The sequence below is a fragment of the Phocoena sinus genome, chromosome 7, assembly GCF_008692025.1.
Source record: "Phocoena sinus isolate mPhoSin1 chromosome 7, mPhoSin1.pri, whole genome shotgun sequence".
NCBI lineage: Eukaryota > Metazoa > Chordata > Mammalia > Artiodactyla > Phocoenidae > Phocoena > Phocoena sinus.
In genome coordinates, this window is record NC_045769.1 from 27306298 (window position 1) to 27327287 (window position 20990).

General features: G+C 39.6%; 1 protein-coding gene across 3 annotated transcripts in view; it reads right to left on the reverse strand.

Moving 5' to 3' along the window:
* Nucleotides 1-20431, reverse strand: part of UNC80 (unc-80 homolog, NALCN channel complex subunit) — a 241703-nt gene extending 221272 nt beyond the window's left edge. For 2 of the 3 annotated variants that reach the window (XM_032637297.1, XM_032637294.1), the window contains exons 1-7: nt 20106-20431; nt 19106-19154; nt 16258-16414; nt 15025-15326; nt 6426-6549; nt 4212-4285; nt 1079-1218 (exon numbers count right to left, since the gene is read on the reverse strand). In XM_032637297.1, the coding sequence (XP_032493188.1) occupies nt 1079-1218; nt 4212-4285; nt 6426-6549; nt 15025-15326; nt 16258-16414; nt 19106-19154; nt 20106-20197 (938 nt within the window). In that variant the 5' untranslated portion in view covers nt 20198-20431. The remainder of the gene's footprint in view (nt 1-1078; nt 1219-4211; nt 4286-6425; nt 6550-15024; nt 15327-16257; nt 16415-19105; nt 19155-20105) is intronic. The other variant, XM_032637295.1, reaches the window with a different exon arrangement.
* Nucleotides 20432-20990: the final 559 nt, after the last annotated feature.

The window sequence follows — 20990 nt, forward strand, 5'->3', positions numbered from 1 at the left end:
AGCGTTAGAAACAACCTAAACATCCATCAACTAATGAATGGATAAACAAAATGTAATACATCCATACAACAGAATACTATTCAGCAACAAATCGGAATGAACTGTTTGTACATGCTATGATCTAAAACGCTGTGCTGAAGGAAAGAAGTCAGATGCAAAAGACTGCAGATGGTACGATTCCACTTATTTGAAGTATCCAGAATTCCAACTATATATAGACAAAAAGCATACTAAGCGATCAGTGTTTGAAATGGGCAGAGGGGATGTTTTTGGGTGATAGATAATGTTCTGAAATTGAATTGTGTTGATAATTGTACAATTTTGTAAATTTGCTAAAAATCATTAAACTGTACACTTAAAATGGGTTAATTTTATGGTATGTAAATTAAACCTCAATAAAACTATTTTTAAAATACCTCCTTTTAAAATACTATCTACTAGACAATAACGTCATTTGAAAACAGGGATATACAAATGGTCTCAGGGACCCTCCCCTCCTAGGTGGAGTTTACAGATGGGTACAAAGGCAAACCTCATGAATCCAGGCTTTCATCATTTTATCAGGGAGTAGGAAGAAGTGGATCAATGTTTGTCCCTAGGGAAGGCGTCGGTAAGTAAAGTCACTATGACACAAGCTAACAGAGGCAGCCTTGGAATATTTACAAAGAACAGACTTTGGAATACCCTGTGAGTACTTTAGAAGCACTCATTTTTTAATACAAGGATCTGCTGGTATAAAGTATTTTTATACATTAGAGCAGATCATTTCACACTCCAGCAACACAATCTTTTGATAGCATCACTTGTTTCTGCATCGAAATATTTAAAATATTATTCAGTTCAGACATCTCATTGAATCAGACATGTCTTTCCATGTCTACCCGAGTGTGTTTAAATGAGCTATTCATAGCTCATTTCTGCAATTATTAATCTAATTATACTTTGACCAAGAAGATGTACATACATATCATGCACTTACACATTATAAGGGACAGAGGCTATATAAGTAGCTAGAAATGTATATTTAATTTTTGGGAGCTGGGGATACATTTGCGACCCTAACATCGCAATTGTGTACCTGGAATGCGATGGTCCTCTTTCCTGGGAAGTCTGGGAGGACAGACTTCCATCAAGGGAGTTTCCTCGGTGGCAGCCTGAAATGGTGGTCTTGGGTGAGATGGAATCTGACTGGAACGTTTCAGAGACCACCTGGAGTCCCTTTTGGGGGTGGAGATAGTAGATTAGTGCTTTATTTTCCTTCAGGCATATCCTCTAGAATTATCTATCATATTATATACATTGTTTTTTAAGTTAAAAAAATTTGCAGCATAGTTAAATATCATGTCATAGAGGAAGGGATTTTGCCTTCATTTAAGAAGGAATGGAAACTGGCTTCTAGAGAGCACCTGTGTCATTCTAAGCCTTGGGCTAAGTACTTTCATGTCCTTTATTTCACTTTGCCCTTGATTCTTTTCTTTTTCACCTCCATGTCCAGTATCTACAGAAGAAGAGCTACAAACCAACGATTCATCAAAGATACACCAATACTGAGGTGAACTGAATAGAGACATGAGGCAGAGAACAAGGGTCAGGTTAGAAAGAGCTAATCAACTCAAAGACAAAACATAAGAATGAAAGTGCAAGGTTCAGGTTTTTCCATTACGCATCAGGGGGGCATGTAATACATTTTTCCAATTGGATACAATTACCTTTACTTGTAAGTACAAATTCATTTCACTTTATTTACAGAGTAGTTTAATTACATTTAGCTGATAAATGTAATTCTGCCCAGGTAATGTGAGCTATTTTTCCATCAGTATTACAGATAAAATTCTTTGCTAAAAGATAAAGACCCTCAAAAACTGATCATAGCATTTTAGCCCTTACAAGTTCTATTTTCATATGTAAAATAAGAAAGCATTGTTCAAACATGATGCATAGAGAGACAAATACAGATAGAAATTTGATGAAATAAATCCTCTGAATTTGATCAAAGAATCCTTCCACATGAACATATGATGTGTGTTTCATGTTAGATTTTTGGAGATAAAAAAATATTGGATGAACCTGAACCTTGAAATCCAGAGCTTACAGTTTAGTTTTAAGAGAGGTAAATACAGGTTACAGCAGCACATCTGATAGAAGTATAATGCAAGCCACGTATAGGAGACACACACCTAATTTTTAAAGTAGTAAAAAGAAATAGGCAAAATTAAAATTTTTATAGTATAGTCTGTTTAATCCCAAATTTTCATTTCAACATGTCATCAATATAAGTGTTACCAATAAGTTTTTACATTTTTTATACTAAGTTTTCAATATCAGGTATACATTTTATACTTAACACCAATTCAGACTATTCAATCAATTCAAACTAATCATATTTCAAGTGCTCAGTAGCCAAATGGGCCTGGTGGCTACCATATTGGACAGTGTAGATTTAGAGTAATTAGACAAGAGTTCGTGGGGAGTCAAGATCTAAATTCGTCCCTAAAAGAAAGATACAATTTACGTAGACAACAGGGAGGAGGAAACAGTCTGAGGGAAGACCCAGAGAATAAAACTGCATGCTCTGCCCCCTGGGAGCAGTGCTTAACTAACTGAAGGGATAATCAGGGTCACTTAAGAAGGATGATGTCAAGTGGTGGAATGCACAGAGAGCCAGGGATAGGAGTGTGGTCTTGAGGTGATGGTTGATGGGATCCACTAAAGGTTCCTAAGGAGGAAGGGATATAATAAAAGGATGGCACCTTGTATATAATGAGCCTCTGTGGAAGTGATGAGTTAATAAAAAAAATGATGCATTAGGAAGATTAGTCAGGCATTATGAATTGATATTTATGTGAAACAGGAGAGGCTAGAGGTAGAAAATCCAATCTGTGGCTCCAGCTGCAATCTAGTTACGAGGACCTGGATTTAGCGGGGTAGCAGTGCACACCTGAGCAACAGGATGAAAAGAAAACAGTATGACTCAAGAAATCAAATGGAAAGGATTAAAGAGACTGAAATGTGGGATTTATGTATTTCATTGTATCTAAGATGTCTTCAAGTTATAAGATGCACCATTATTTTATGTATGATTAAGAAAAAATTTCTGTTAATTAAATTAGGACACTTCTTATCAGTGAGAACTTTTTTATTTTATACTTATTAAAAAGGTCTACCTTAGCCTTATTTATGCAGAGCTTTTGATTATATATCAATCCCATGTATATGTAAAAAATAAGTGAAATAAATTTGTGTAGGTATTCCTAAAATCTTCACATTTAGCAATTTCAACTCAGAGCTGTTGATATATATTTTTCCATAGAATAACTTCCTCTGTGTCAAGAGTGTTATTTCTTAAAAGAGTGCTTCACTATCCCCTCTGACATACTCTTCTAAGCCACTGACCCTGATTCTGCAAACCTGGATGCTGAAAATGACCAAATTTATGCTGCAAGAATGACAATCATATCAAGACTTCTACCAGGCGGGGAGATGGTAAGAGGCCAAAGATCATGAAAAACACTAGATTTCAAATATGTTAAACGTGAAAACAATGTACATCTTAGAAGAGATGAAATACAGCATATAAATCACAGTGTCTATACTTAGCAATTGCTCAGTAAGAGATATACTAGGACTCCAAAATTTCTAGTTTTGATGGTGAAAAGGATGATGCTACTCCTGGCAATAATGCATGAGCTGGAAAGAGGATCCAATTTTGATGGAAAGCAGTAAAGTGTATTTTTCACATGCTGAACTGGAAGTGAAAGCAGGTCATCTAACACGTATTAAGTTAATGACAGTATACATTTCTATGTGGCTTTGAACTACCCTGGTCTTCATTTCTCTTCTGAATCAAATAGTGCATGGTGAGTTTACATGAAATTATATTCTGTTTTATTACGCATCTTCTGTTTTATGTGGATTGGTCTTGATTCCTCATTAAACTTTACTTTCCTTAAAGGATGCTGTATCTTAAACCTCCTTTCCTTCCCCACTGCTGCAGTACTATTGTACCTATATTAGGTTTGCCTAGCAAATATTAGGAGATTCAATAATTGAGAACAAGATGATACTTGAGTTAATGCAGGATGAATAATGATAACTAACATTTATTGTTACATGCTAGCCATTGAGATACAGCACTGGTCAAGTCTTACCCTTCACACTACACTACGTTCAAGGAATGACCACCCTTCTTCTCATGATTATAATATACTCACCTCTCGGTGTCTTGTGTCTTGATTTGGTGATTCACAGGTCTGACTTTGACTGTTGATGGAAGAGCTTCTCTTAGCTGCAAAGATGGATGAAATCCCACCACAAATTTTATAAGTTTATATGTTATATAAGGTATTTTACTTCCTAAGTTCATTCCACTTTCAAATCAAAAACCTATTTTAATAGATCATTAAAACCTTGAAAGAAGACATTTAACAGCATATGTTGTAAGAAAAATCACATAACCTATTCAAAAATCTTAGCATTTCTAGGATATCAATATAGATTTCTTCATTTATTCAGTATGACTCAATAAGTTAAGGTGCTAAAAATTGGCCATACTAAAAATTATAACAGTTAACATCTACATAGTACCTAATATCTGTCAAGTCCTGTTCTAAGCGTTTTACATATATCAACTGATTCAACACTTACAATAACCCTGTAATAACTTATGGTATACTTCCAGACCCATTTTACAGATGAAGATACTAAGAAACAGGGAATTTAACTTGCCCAAGGTCACTGACCCTTAGAAAAATGTTCCAGCCCAGGCTACCTGGCTCCAGGTGCTTTATTGAACACATTAAGCTGCCCCTGAGGTACGATTCAAACCAGTCACATCTTTACCGGAGGATCAATGGGAAGCCAAAACGACAGGTCCCATTTGAATTGGAATATTTTGGTGCTGAGAGGCAAAGTGATTTACCAAATCACAAAGCAAGAGATCAGAGGAGTGCCACTCATGTGCCATTGTTTTTCTTCTGGCCATGCTAAGTTTAATTTTCCCTCAGTGGACACCATTTCAAGTCCAGAGGCATCAAGCAGCGGGTAAGGAACCCGCTGTGAATATCACTGAGAAGCACAGGGAGCGAGGAAGTGAATAGCTCGGGTGCTTTCATGGAGGGACATGATTCCTTAGTTTTTATACAAGTGTTAACCTCATTCCATCCATGGATTCTGAAGTAGGTCACTTCTGACTATGGCATCTTTACTTAGTTCCTTGATATCTGAATATTATGATAGACTGTTGCTCTTTAATTTACAATTTATTTCAATAGTTAACGGATTATATACATGTAAATTGAGGGATTACTTTTACTGTATGAAAATTTTCATCTTTTGAATGGCTATAATAAGCATGATTTGTCACTATAAGCATCTTATCACATATATGAATAATATGCAACTCCTCAGTTTACAAAATCCCTTAACATGCTATGAACCTTGCAAGTTTGTGTTAAGTTATAGGGGAAAATAAAGCATGTAAGAACTTGTTTATGGTTTCCTTCCCTTTACAAAGCTCTTTTCCATTCATAATCCTCCACTGTCTGCAGAAAAACCTTATAAAGTTAACTATATATATATATATATGTATACATATATATACTTCTGTATATACTTCAGTGTGTATACACACACACACACACACACTTCTGTAGATTTCCCAATTTATCTCTTTTTAAATTTTGTTATTGATGCTAAAAGTTGGACTGGGAATAGAAGTATGTAATTAAGCACTCTCTATAAAATGGGCACTTTATATGTATTTTTATTGACTCCTCGCTATGAAGCCATATAAGGTGGTATTTTTATCTCCATTTTAAAGAAATAGAAATGCTCAGGGAGGTGAGGTTACATACATGGTAAGAGATAGATCTGGGGTGGAGCATGAACTTTTCAGGCACTTTTCAAGCTATCATGTTGTACTCTTTCTACAATCCGACAGTAGGACTATTGCATTGGACCATTCCTGTAGTGAAATGCCTTGATAAAAAAAAACCAAAAACAACCCACTAAGGCGAGATCGTTAAGGAGCTGCTACTCCATCTACCATAATGATGAAATAATAATGGCTACCACTTACTCACTTACTATGTGCCTGGCATTCTTCTAAGTAATGTTACATATATTAACTCATTTATTCCTCATGACAACCCTGTAAGTACTTGTAATGCTGTGTTTTGACCCCTACCCTATTTTACAGATGAGGAAACACAGGCACAGGAAGTTTAAATGACTTAGCCAAAGTCACACAACTCAGCAGCATGTGCTCCTGGTTTAGAGTTTCTCATCATGTAAATGAGCCCTGTACCTGGGGCACCTAGATAACTCCCGGAAGTTGTCTTCCTCTTGGTTTCTTAAGAGCAAATCATCCCATCGCCCTCACTCCTACGTATGCTGACACTGTCCCACTGGGCGTCTGAGTCACAAACCTGTAATGATGTTCCTGATGGGCTTCACCAGTGCTGTGAAGCCAGAGACTTCGGGCTGTCTGTGCTCCCACATGGGCTGCCATATAACAAGCCCACTCGCCAGTCGGAACGTGAGGTCAGATTCCTGGGAGAAGAGAAGATCTATATCCAAGAACTGGCTGAAGGGACCAGTCAATGCAACGGTTAACATCATTCATCCAATAGTTTGTAGCACAAACTACTGGGTGTAAGATAGGCTCAAGGATGTATTGTACAACATGGGGAATATAGCCACTATTTTGTAATAACTATAAATGGAAAGTAACCTTCTAAAATTGTATAAAAAAAGAACATCATTCACACGATTATTTTCAAAGCAGGCTGATCTTCAAGACCTTCCTTCTTCACTCTGATGAATGTTTCTAGGGTAAACCAATAGCCTTAAATTATCATCATAACTACGATAGAAATCACGGTGGTCTGCTTTAGGCAAAATGAATAATTAATGAAGATGCAGCTTGGGGAAGAGCATGAAACACACAATTACTGTTTTCTGTTAGCAATGACTGAGGCCTTTTTATTTCAAGGGTCTTGGCAGATCTCTTTACTTGTGGTTATTGTTATTATTCCTCTTAATGATTTAATTGTCCTTCTTTCTCCCTCATAAGGCAATATCCTCAGATGCTATTTTGACTTTCTATTCTCCAGACTATCTCTTGTTCTTGCATTTCATGGAATCAGGAACATATAGTTAGACCCTTCTTAGCATGGTATTTCATACCGTTGCCTTCTCAACAATCTTTAATTCCCTGAGGGCAGCGATGTAGCCACAGCCCCTGTCATCATCACAATGCTAAATACAGCAGTAGGAATTGGGTGCGTGATAAGTACTTGCTGAACTGTACCTACTTTACAACCCATACTCATTCGGTTATCTACAACTGAAGGTCTCCTCCAGGGAGTACATTCTCTGCTTCATCATTACATCATTTTGAGTGGCTGAGATGTTTAAAATGCAATTGTATAAGTACAAATGTATGACATTCTGAGGTTACATTTTCAACAACTCAGCCTCTCAAAACAATGTAGAGATGGAAGCAGAGAGAGTGATTGCAGATTAATGAACATAACTGAAACCAGGAATTCACAGGGTGGTGATGTGCAACCTGGCTTGTATATTATAATCACCTGGGGAGCTTTTAAAACCTAGGAGGCCCAGGCCCCACTTCCTCCCCTAACCAGACCAATTAAATTAGAATTGCTGTGAGGTTTTCTTGAGTTGCCCCTGGTGACTCTCATGTGTAGCTATGGTTGAAAATCACCGATCTAGAAGGAGGAGAGCTGGAAAGAAATTGAAAAAAAAGGAAAAAACATTTATTCTGCAAATGGTGAATCAATGTAGCTCAAAGGAAGCTTCAACTGGAAAGGCTAGATGAAATCCCTGAATAAATCTCCACATTGGTAAAGAGGGGACTCTTCCGTAAGCTATAGGCCAAGATCCTGGCACCACAGAAGTACCCATGATGGAAAAGCATCTAGTGCCAGTATTGGAAAAGCATTTGTTCAAATTCACGCCACTTTCATTCTACAAATATTTATAGACCACCTACTGTGTACCTGGTCCTATTCTAGATTCTGGGATACAACAGTGAACAAAGCACACAAAAATCCCTGTTCTCCAGTGCAAAGGAGAAGTAAAGCAGGGAAAGGGAAGTGTCAGACAAGGTGCTGGTGTTTTAGACAGGAAGGCCAGGGAAGCCCTTCTTGTGCAGGTGACTTTTGAATAAGGATCTGAATGAAATGAAGGAGCTGCCAAGTAGATATTTCCAGAAAAAGCATTTTGTGAAAAGGGATCAGCAAGTGCAAAGGTCCTAAGTATATCTTGTGTGTCAAGAAACAGCCAAGAGACTGCGGGCCTGGAGTCAAGCGAATGACAGAAGAGTAGAAAAAAATAAGATTGGAGACGTTTTTGAATTCCAAATAATATAGGGCCTGATAGTCATAGTAAGGACTTCAATTACTGAGTAACATGAGAAGTCACTGGAGGGTTTTGAATAGTGGAATGACATGACTCAATGTATGTTTTGAGGATCACTCAGGCTATTGAGAATAGTTTGAGAAAGGGCAAGGGAGGAAAGAGACTAGGGAGCTATTATTATCAACTAGGTAAAAGATCATTAGACTAGGGTATTAGTAGAGGGCAAAATGAGAAGCTGTAGATTCTGGATACATTTTGAAGATACAGTTTATAGAATTTGTTAATTGACTAGAGGTAGAGTGTAGGAAAATGAGATGTCAAAGATTTTTTGGCTTTGCCACTGATAAACATGGGCAAGATAAAGGAGGTACAGGTTTGGGGATATCAGGAGCCTAGTTTTAGACATCTTAAGTTTGAGAGGCCTGTTAGACATTCAACTAGATATACTGAGTAAACAACTAGACAGATCCAAAGTTAAGGGGAAAGCAACCCCTTTCCCTTGAAATGGACATGGGGAAGTCTGCATGGTATCATGTGTGATCCAGCAATCAGGGAATTAACCATGCGCAAAGTAGATCAGATTTGTCTCCAGAAATGCAGAATGCTAAATCACAATTGATCTGGTTTTGACAATTTCTTAGTTTCAGAGATTGGTCCTTTTCCACATTTCTTCTGAGTAATCTTGGCACAAATAAAACTCCAATGGACATTGCAGCAGGAAGTGGGCTCTCTTAAACTGACATCCTGGCCTTGAACCTCTGCTCTATCCACTCAGTGACAGTTACTGTCATCATTTTGTTTTGTTTGATATACCCCCAACTAGACTGTATATTTCTTGAAGACAAGTTGAGATCTCCTTCTGTGCATTTTTCCTTGAACATCAATACATAATTGTTGATTAATTGAGCATATGTTACAGTCTCCAAATAACACCAAATAAATCTGATCATTCTTTAGACCTGAACACCTGCAGAACTGATCGCCAGTTCTTATGTTGCTATGCTCCTTTGTAAGTCCTCTTAAGTTGGCTGAATGTATAAACTCTGGGTCACTAAGTCCTCTTATAGAATCCCCTTTCATGGGTCACCCAGTGTGATATATACACATATGCACACATGAACAGAAACTCTGTAGTTGGAGAAGGTACTCTATCATTCAAACAGCTGTGGGGTGGGTGGTCTAGAAAGGTTCTGAGAAAAACCAGAAGGTGTAAAAATTCAAAGAATCAACATTTCCACAATGTTGCTTGCAATGAAAGCCTGCTTCCACAATAACATGAAGCAATTCTAAATGTGTTTACTAGTAGCTTAGAGACATCTACTTAAACAGCTATTATTTTAAATTCTGTTTTAAAGTTGTTTACTTCAGACATACGAATTTTATAAAAATCTCCTTGAGGGCTTGGATTTTGTTTTAGCCCCTGCTGTTTCTCCAGCACTCTGAACAATGCCTAGCATGTAGTAGGCACTCAATAAATATTTACGGAAGGAATAAGTGATTAGGATCAAATCAAGAAAATGTTGGCAGCACACTTAAAGTAGATTCCTTAGTTGTAACAAATGTTCATCATTTAATAATATATTTGACAGAATTTTCAGATTATTGATTTCAATGTAAAATATTTGAGCTATTTATAAAGTAAAAGCATAAAAATGCATTGAATTATACACTGCCTTACAAAAGGATGAGTCACTTAGATTATTTGCTAATTAGTAAACTAACTCATTCAATAAATATCAATTAAATGCCTACAAAACACAGACACTACATTAGCTACCCAAGATACAATGATAATTCCTATTCTCAAACCATCTGGAATCTAGTAGAAGAGATTGACAGATAAAGAGATAATGATAATAAGAAGCTAAAAATAATAATAATAATATGTCTAATATATTATAGAGATAGAGAAGGAGGGAGGATAGATCTTGAATGAAGCCATAAATGATGAGTAAGAATTTTCTAGGCAGAAGGGTAGGGTAGGAGGGTATTCCAGGTGACATGACCGGCATGAAATAGGCCTGGAACAAAGCATGTTACATTCTTAGGGAGACTCCAAGCATTTGGAGCTCATAGGCAGGAGAGGTAACCACGCAGGTCATGGAGGTCTCAGTTACCACACTGGAGAGCTAGAGTTTCATCCTCTGTATAATGAGAAATCAACAAATTACTTTAAGTATGTTAGTGATATGTTCAGAGCTGCATTTTAGAGAGATCACTTTGGTGTTGAGGTTGGATTTTATGAGACAAGCCAGGAGACGGTAAATTCAGTTAGAAAGTGGCCCAGGTAAGAGGCCCAAGCAATGGATGATGAAATCTTGGGTTAAGGAGGATAATAGGGATGAAGAAAATTAGGTAAATTTGAGAAATATTTAAGAGACAAAATGAGTAGAACTCTGTGATTAGTGGAATGTGTAGGTAAGGATGAAGGAGTAATCAAAGGAAGTGCCTAGGTTTTGAGTTTATATGAATGGGTCCATCACCTGAAATACAGAACATCAGGACAATGGCTCACTCCAGGGGAAATCTGAAATGCCCTTAGATTATCTATCTGGAGAAGCTAGTTGACAAGTTGGTCTAGAGTTTAGGAAAGGAGACTACTTCAGACATATAAAATTAGGTGACCTCAGCCTATTAGGACACAAATGGTAAATGAAGCAGGAGGGGAGGTCTCCAAAGAGAAGACAAAGTGAGAAGTGCAAAGGGTCTAGGTTGCATCTCTGGAGAACCACAATGTTAGAGGGGCAGGCAAAGAAGATGCGCTCTCAAAGGAGATAGAGCAGATAGCCAGGGATGCAAGGAGAACTAGCAGAGTGTGGTGCTACCAAAGGAATAAAAAACTTCAAGAAGAAAGGATTGTAAGTTCAAATGCAGCTAAATTTTAGTGAAATGAAGACAGCAAAATAAATATTAGGTTCAATAGCTCAAGGTTGTTCATGACCTTGATGAGAAGAGTTCCAGCACAGAAACAAAAGAAACAGTATAGTTTTGTACAAAGTCAGATGGAATTGGGTTTGAATCCCACCTCGGTTACTTCAATGAGCTTGATTATTACCTCTCTGGACCTCAGTTTCCTCTTTGGTAAAATGAAGACAAAGATATCCACCTTCCTGTGGGTGTTTGTAAAAATGAGAAATGACATGTGAACACTTCTGTTACCTAATAGAGGAAAGCAGAGCAAGTGGAAGGGATTGAGGAGGTGTGGAAGTGGAGGCACAGGCTCATGCCTAGACTGGATTTCAGCCCTTCATGCCTCCTGCAGTACTATGTCCTATAAGAGCCTCAACATAAAACATTGTCTATGTGAGCACACAGTGGGGACTCGAGGGAATCATGACAAGTGGGGCAGCACACGGAGCTTGAGACCACAATTCGTAGAAACAACAGGCTGGATTGTTGTCTGGTTTTACCCCAGGAGCATGCAGATCTCTGGGGCTGGGATAGAAAAGGTGGCTTTCGGTCTTGATCTGGGGCTGGAGTTCTGAAGGACAAATGCAAAGGAAGAATAGGGAGAAAAGGCCATTAAAGGTGCTGGTGAGGAGTTGACATGGGTACAGTACAGAGAAGGTAGGTAAGGCCTGATAACTGGCAGGCAAATAAAAGATCTAGGTCATTGGATCTCAATCAGGGGCAATTCTCACCCCTCCCCACCCCTTAAGGACATCTGGCAATGTCTAGAATCATTTGCGGTTGTAACAGTTCGGAGGAAGGAGGTACTACTGGCATCTAGTGGGTAGAAGCCAGGGATGTCAGTAAATATCCTACAAAGCACAGGACAAAGAATTATCTGGCCCCAAATGCCAACGGTGCCAAGACTGAGAAACCCTGACCAAGGGATTGTTCATTCCTCACTACACTGATAGAAGCAAAGCCCTTGCTCAGAGGGAAAAAGCGTTGTGGTGAAATGTATTGACTCATTAATATTTTTTGTTCCCTATGGCATCTAGAACAATATTTCTCTTATAGCAATAATAAAATGATAAAACAATAATGCTAGTTATAATAGCCAACAGTAATTGTTACAATACTATGTATTAATCGCCGTGCAGTGTTTCATAGGCATTGTTTTACTTCCTTATAAATACTCCAATCCCAGGCCATAGGTAAAACTTGGGGACGTTGAACCAGCTTTCCTCACTATCTGTGTGGTCTCCCCTGAAGAAAGATCTGGCTCCCCTTCTACTAATAATTCATAATGTCAATAGCAATAAAATGCCAACACTAAAAACTACCATTTGTTAATGCCTTTTTGTGTGTCAGGTTGAGCACTTTAATTTGCTTAATCCTCACAATGCTCCATAAAATTATTCTTATGTTCAATTTATACTTGAGAAAACTGAGGCTTAGAGAAGTTAATTGCTCGATGTCTTTCCTACATAGAATAGGAAGCAGCAAGCACTGAATTCTAACACAGGCCTGTTTCCAAATCTTGGACTCTCAACATGTTTTCAAATAAAATTATAGCCATTCCAGCCACTCCTATACTTCCACATTTTTTTTTTTTTTTTTGCAGTACACGGGCCTCTCACTGTTGTGGCCTCTCCCGTTGTGGAGCACAGGCTCCGGACGCACAGGCTCAGCGGCCATGGCTCACGGGCCCAGCCGCTCTGCGGCATGTGGGATCTTCCCGGACCGGGGCACGAACCCGTGCCCCCTGCATCGGCAGGCGGACTCAACCACTGCGCCACCAAGGAAGCCCCTTCCATATTTTTTAATCCAGAGGATCTCTCTCTACAAATAGACATGTTATAGGCTATCTTTTTTTTTTTTTTTAAGGAGCTTTCTTTCTTGCCCTTTCTGTTTTGGGGACTATGTACCTACGTATAATTGCTACTTTTAGCATCTGGATCAGCTTGATAATAACTTGGGTTTATTTAGTGACAGTCATTCATATTTATTGATTGCCTCATATATGCCAGACACTATTCTAGACACTATCAGATAGAGTTGTGACCTGGACAGGCAGTGTCCCTTTGCTGGAGAACCTCTGTTCTGGTGGGGTTGATGGGCAACAAACATGTAAACAAACACATAAAATAATTTCAGGTACTGATAGGTGCTAAGAAGGAAACAACAAAAAATGTAGAGTCATGTCCTAGTGGCACTAAAGTAACCAGGGAAATACTTTGAGTTGGTAACATTTGAGTTGTGAGTAAATTGATGAAAAGAACATGGCCATGTGAAAATCTAGGGCGGAAGGTGGCAGTAAATGTTTCAGATAGAAGGAAAAACCAGTGCAAAGTCCTGAAAGCAAAAACAAATGTGTTGAGTTTGAGGATAAGTCTCTGGGAAGCCTGCAACTTAGTGAACAAGAGAGAGGCCAGTGAGATGGAGGGAGATGAGGCCAGGTAGTGGGGCACAAGGCAGATCCTGCAGATCCCACAGGTCAGGGGGACCGTCTCATCCCACAGGTCAGGGGGACCGTCTTAGTTAAAGTAATGCTTTCCATTAAGTGTAACCTTTATCAAAGACTTCTAAAAATAGAAAGTGTAATGCTTTTAAAGCATCAATTTAATTTAACAACATTTAATATCTTTTGGTAATTCTGATAGACAATGTGGCCAGTGCATGTGAAGCATTTTGGGGATTTACAGGTAGTTTCAATTCTAGTCCTACCAGCCATGGCACAGAGTCAATCAGATTAAGATCCTAATATTCTATTAAAGAACAGTTCAGCATATTAATTCCTTCTTATCTCTTATCAGAGCACTTAGATGGAATATTGTAATTTATTCATTCACCGAAGTAAAAAATAGCTCTTGATTTCTTTCCATGTGCTTGATTCTTTTTTCTACGTACTTTCCATGCATTATGTCTCCATATATATTCACCCTGTGTTTGAATATCCACGATTTTATGCAATGGAGGATCCAAGAGGTTAAGGAATATCAACAAGATGACACAGCTAGAAAGTGGTAGCACTATGATTTAAAATAATATTGTCTCTTTCAGATCCAAGGAGTACATGTATATAATTGTATTTTAATACAATTTGTTTCCATGTAATACTATGTTTTGTACTTTATGCATTTAAAAGTATTTTGAAAAGCAATTCTTAGATCGTATACCAAAATATCAAAAAGTCCACAGTAAAAACTGTTCCAGATCTTGCATTATAATAGAAGTAGCTACAACATGCTGTAGAAATACAAAGGAGATGGTGACTAAACCTACATGGGAAAGGTCAGAGGAAAAGCTTCATGGAAATGATGACACTAAAGTTGAAGTTTGAAGAACCGTGAAAGGAACAGAGGAAGGAAAGGAGGGCGGAGCAAACAGCAAGGGCATATTCAGGGAATGGTTCACAGGGCTCCCAGAACTGGATCACGAGGTGGCCAGCAGGGATCGGCAGTTCATCAGTTAAGACAGGATTTAAGCCCCAGACCACAGTTGACTCTATATGCCATGTTTAATATATTGGGTATTATCTTGGGGCAGATGGAGAACCACTAAAGACTTTTGAGTAGGACAACTGTGGTTTTGAAATAACGTTCAATAGTTTAGTATAAAAACAAAGCTCTCCATGTCTTGGCTTGCTATAAGATCATACAAAGACATGGATGCCAAATACAGAAATATCATTCGAAGCAAACCCTCATCTGACTTCTAGTTCCCCTTAGCCCTCACCAGCTTTCCGCTTACCTTGATTCTGTGTACCAGAGGAGCAAACAGAAACACAAAGAGCTCCACAGTAGCCATGGAGTTCTGGAAGATCTTCCATCGGTTGTTTTCTTCTTCATCATTGGAGTTGTTTTGGCAAGGCTGCCCTGGAGAGCCCTGGTTTTCAACCTGGTGGATGAAAGCACTGCTGCTGCCACCCCAGCTGGAGCCTCGGTCTGTGCCCCCAAAACGCTCGCTGTTGCAGTCCTGGGGGGCCTCCAGGAGCATCCAGTGCAGGGTATGAAGGAGCTTTGTCTCAGCGACACCCAGTTTATCCTGGTGGCCTGCATGGGACAATGACACGGCTAGGTTAAGGCAAACTCTGTGACCAGAACAACGGGTGTCAACCTTGGGTGTGGGAAGAACATCCTTGCTTTGTTCTGTGGCTTGATTTCCTGCGAGAAACTAGCATTTATCTACACCCCTTACAGCCACTGCTGAAAGGGTTCACTCTTGCTTTGGGACTTTCTAACTGGCTGCAATCCCTGCAGAATGATATGCCGACACAGGGAAAGAAACTGCATGCATCACATCTCTTCAGTCAGATACCCACATATATTTCCAAATAAGCAGCATAGTAGTTAAGAGTATGGGCTCTGAGGATAACAGCTACTCCATTTTAGACAGTGTGATTAGGATAGGCCCCTCTATAAAGGTAACATTTGAGCAGAGACCCAAATGAGGGGAAGGAACTGGATGGAGAAGATCTTGGAGCAGATGGCTAGGACATAATGCCATGTGGGAAAAGCAATCTGCAAAATAATCTAAACAAGAAAAATTATATGTATGTGCACGCATGCACACATACACGTAATACCACGAAGTTGGGAAAAGATCTGGAGGGGAATATGACAAACTCATGAAGGTGGCTGCTTTAGGCGTTGGGAGGACAAAGGGACAACTCTGATTAGGACTCATCTTGAACAGGTGAGAGAGAGTCTTTAGCTTCTCTATAACATTCTAATGTTTAAACGGAGAATACATTCACATATTCTTGTAAAGTTAAAAAGTTAAAACAAAGACAGCTAGTTCCCTCATGGGTAAAATGGAGATAACAATGACACCAACGTGAGGGAGATTTTGTCACAATTAAATGAGAATGTGTGCCCAGTGCCTGGAAAAATAGCCAGCTATACAGGTTGTTATTGTGTTATGATGAGTCACCATGAGTGAGGACCACGGTATGTCATGAAGAAGGAATGCAGCAGCACCAACCTAGCTTGTTTCTGTTTGACAGCAGGGTTGCAGTGCAGTGCAGCACATGAGGCAAAGCAGCTTGTACCAGTTCCCATCTGGAAATGCTCTGGATGGCTTCAGAGAGGGCCGGAGAGAGGCCATGCAGCTTGTTTTCTACCAACACTCGTTCAAAGGACTGTAGATACCAAAAAAAAAACGTAAAATAAGAAATTAGAGATTCTGATGAGTGAAAAAATAGACAACACGGTACTGTATACCCAAAAAGATATGTATCACTAGACCAAATTCTTTAGAGTGCCCGCACATTGCATTTCGTTGTACATGTTGACATGAAATGAGCCAGTGATAATTTCCTATTGTCTACCCATTTTCACGTTTTTGATCCAAAGTATATGGCTTGAATTATTAAATGATTTTTATTTCCATCAAAATAAGCTCCCGTCAAAAAGAGTACAACAACACATTTAGCTGTATGAAGGTTTTGGATGTAATATTTTATAAAATGATCCTGGGTCATTGAAAGGAGCTATCACAACTGCAGACCAAGGTGAAATGTCTTTCGTGAAAGTGTCTTGAGGTACAGAATTTATGTGAATGGGCAACAAGTGTTAAATAAGATCCAACTGTTTCAAGAGATCTGATTTTGGGGTCTTTGAGTTATTCCATGTCCCTAGCAATGATGTGGCACAGGACACTCCTTACAGAATGCCTAAAACCAAAAAGATTGTTCATCTAACTGTTGAATAAAGAGAGAAAAGGAGGGAAAGAAGAAAGGAGGGAGGGAGGAGGGAATAAGCCATTTTTGCTTTGGTGGTTTATTAAATCTTCTATCCTGGCCAGGGATACTTTCAGCAAGTGAAGCACCCCACCCCCAAGCCCCAGAACAAGTTGACCTACTGAGTTGTTTTTTCTCTTTGAAGGTGGAGGAGGATATCACTATAAGGTGTTGGGGAAAGTGCAGCTACCAAATATCAGAATAAAGTTAATAAACATTTGACTTGTATGAAAAGAACCTGCTTGCTACTTGATGTCCCAAATGGTCTAGAGAACTGTGTTCTCCCCGAGTGGTCAGAATACCAGTCCCAAGTGCTCAAGCTGTGTTATTGGAATTATTAGGATATCTGAGAAGAAATATGGCCTAATACAGAGATTCTCCAAAGAAAGCTATTTACCTTTGATTCAAGAAAAGAAAATACATTCACCTTCATAATGAAAGGCATGCTGAGGTTTGGCAAGGAGTTCAATCAGAGATGTAGTCTTTGGGGTTTTCTTAAAGAAACCAGATAAAGGCAGTCCAAATACTTTAAAATTCCTCAGCCCTCAGGGATCTAAGTATTCATTAGGTAAAGGGTGAGTATGTTAGACATTAAAAGATTATAAAGAATTTATACAGTCTTGATGAATATACTTTCAGAGGATGAGTTATATATTTTATAATCTCAGGAAGCTTTAGATACTTAATGCCATTTTCTTCTTAAATGTGACTAATATAACTTTCTGTAATTTTAAACCTTGGCAATTGTTTTCTATACTTACATCACTCTCTATCTATCTGTATCTATGAATGGGACTTACTTGATATTGTGTGACAACATTAAAATGTCAGACATATCTTTGCCAAGAACAGAAAAGTCAGGGTTATTTTAAGCTAGTATAACTGTAAGCATGATTTGAGGAAGGTGCAGAGATTTCAGGTGCCAAATTACTTTAACTTGAGCTAAGTACAACAAATCCCATTAAAAGGTCCTTATTTAAAAGTTGGTTAGATTTTAAAAAATATCTGTGACAATTCTGAAGGGCATGAAATGCAACAAAAAAAAACTCTTATTTGAGCGTGTGCTGTGCACATATGTGTGTGTATGGGGAGAGGTGTTTGACTTTCCAGTTGGCTTCCATAATAGTGTGTGGCCCTAACACATTTCAGAGCTCCTTACTAGAAGGTCATTTATCATCTATCAAGTCATTTGCAAATATCATGGCAATATCCAAATGGGTAGGTTTCCACTTTTAGGTTATAATATAGGCAATGTAAAGACCTTTATGTGAGCTCCAAGTTTTAATGAAGTCTTTGAAAAGCCCATTTTAATTTTGCTTCACGTTTTTGTGTCTTCTCAATTTGTAAAAAGACAATCTGTAAGTCATGGGATTCCCTTAGAATCTCAGGACAAGTGCACTGTATTTTGCATAAATATTAATAGCATTATTTTCATAATTATTTCATATCATCCATTTCAGACTTGCACAAAAAATGGAAGACATAAAAGTTCAGAATTGCATATTACTTTGAGTAGGTCATAGGCTCTCATTTTATGAGCTTCCACTATATAACAGTTTTGATTTTGTTGATTAAGGATTTGACTTATTATACTTGTCCTCATTCTGTTATCTTTCCACACTCTCTTCTACTGCTCTACCCCTCCCCACTTAGGGCCTTTAGACTTGCTTTCCCTCTGCTCTGCCCTCAGCTATTTCTCCCTCCTTTCCTTCAAATCTTTGTCCAAGGGTCACGTTAGCAGGCAAACCTTATCTATCCTCTACTTCTAACATGAAACCTCCACCCTAATGCTCCTTAATGCCCTTTCTTGCTTGATTTTTCTCCATAGCGCATATCACCACCTGGCTGGCTATATATTTTACTCATTTATGAGTGGCCTATCCCCCTCCCAGTAGAATGCAAACTCTATATTTGTTTTGATTATTGCTCTATCTCATCATCTAGAACTGTGCCTGGCACATAGTATTATTGAGCATAGGTGCTCAATAATATTTGCTGAGTGAATTAATATATACAGTACAATTTAAATTCTTTCTTTCAAATTACCACACAGTATATGCAAATAGTCATTAAATGGTGAAAATCACATACCACACAAGAGGCTTCATATTGCTTCCCCAGTTTAGGCCTCAAAAATGCACTGAAAAATTAATAGAAATAATCGTTTTAAACACAAGTAAAATTATTATTAGAGCATCCTTATGACATATTTTCAACGAATAAGACATAGTGCTATGAAACAAATTTCACGCCTCCCTATGGCTTGCTAAAGGGCGGGTATTAAACAGCTGACAACATTTGCTTTTATGTGTGTGATTACATACATGAAAAAGCTGTGGATTTCTACGTTTTCTGTATCCAGTCTTATTCTGAAGACTCCTTACCTAATCGGATTCTAAATCACCAATGGTCAGAAGCGTTGCATTACTCATTTGTAATGAGTAATTTTAAAAACTGAAAACTGAACACAGTTTGTGGCATATGATTTTCAGAATCTAATTTCTTATCTGACAAATCTCTAAAATAATAATAATTAATAATAATAATGGAAACCTTGTTTCCTGTTTATGGAAATCGGTTTCAGGTTTTTCCAAGAAAAAAAAAATTATTAAAAATGATTCTTCTCAGAGGCTTTAACCAGGAAGATTACACTAGCTGAATCCGAGCAAAAATGGTTAACAAGTGGGCATAGCAGACATTCAACAAACAGGAGCTGGAAAAACAACAGGTCACCGGGCTGGAATTACAGCAGGAGATGGAGGGGGAATTGGACACAGGAGCACAACCAGTCATAATTATCTTCCCTAATTCCCCGCCCCCTTCCCCTAGGCTCTCTGCCCTCTCACCCCCTAAATAATGTATATATTTATTCTACAGCTGCCAACCTGCTAGCCGTCAAACTTCACTGAAATATTTTTTAAATGCGTGTTTTTACGCGGGTGCAGAAGGCTCGATTTCCAGCCCCAGAGAGGGAGCTGCAGGCTGTGGCGCGGCCTCGGCAGCAGCGGCAGCGGCGACGACGACGACCCAGGCGGCCCCAGGAGCGCTCCCAGCCCAGGGCGGCCCACGGTGCGCCCTCTGCGCCCCTCACCTGGTTTGCCGCCACAGGAAGGTCTGGATGGGCAAGGGGATGCCGCGGCCGCTGTCTTGCTCTTGGCCCTCGGAGCTCTTCCTCTTCACCATGATGGTGGCTCCTGGGAGTTCCACTGCAGGACCCAGCGCTGGCTCCTCGCTAGCCGCCGCCGCTTCCTCCCGCTGCTCTCCCCAACTCTCATCCCCTCCTTCCCTGAGGCAGAGCAGACGCTCTCCGCCCTGATCCCCCGTCCCTCTCCCCTTCCCCAGCCCCTCCCCGCGCGTGGAACATGGCTGCGGGAGGAGGGGAGGGCTGGAGGAACCGAGGAGCGAGGACGGAGGCGCTCGGAGAAGCTGTCCGCCTCGCCGCCCCCGCGCCCTCTCCTTGCTTTCAGCACCTCCCACTGTGGACAGCGGCCCGCGCCGGACAGGGGTCAGGTTGCGCAGCAGTGGGACGGCCAAAAGGGTCCCAGCTCGGCACCGCGCAGCAGGTCCCCTGCGTGGCCTCTTTAGCCCCCAGAATTCGGCTTCCTCCCCTCGGAGCTGCACCCCAGGAGTGTCCCCTGTCCTGCTTCCCAACCTTGGCAGCTGAAGAACTGTCACGTTCCGGGGAGGAGGAGCTCTGGAGAACCGCAGAGCAGTCGCTATAACCCTGGCATCCTTCGTACCTGTACCTCCGGCAAGGAGGTCAGGAGTCCACCCTCGGGATTCAGCAGAAGGAGCACATGAAAATTATTAGAAGTCTAAACCAGGAAGGAAGCAAGTTTGGCAAAACAGAAAGCTTGAAAGTTCTCTGATGTGAGAATTTATTGTAAAAGGGTAACCACAAGAAAGTAACCATGCTTGTTTCGCCAAAGCAGAAATATTGCCAAACTAACCAGTTGTGTCAGTTAATTACAACTTG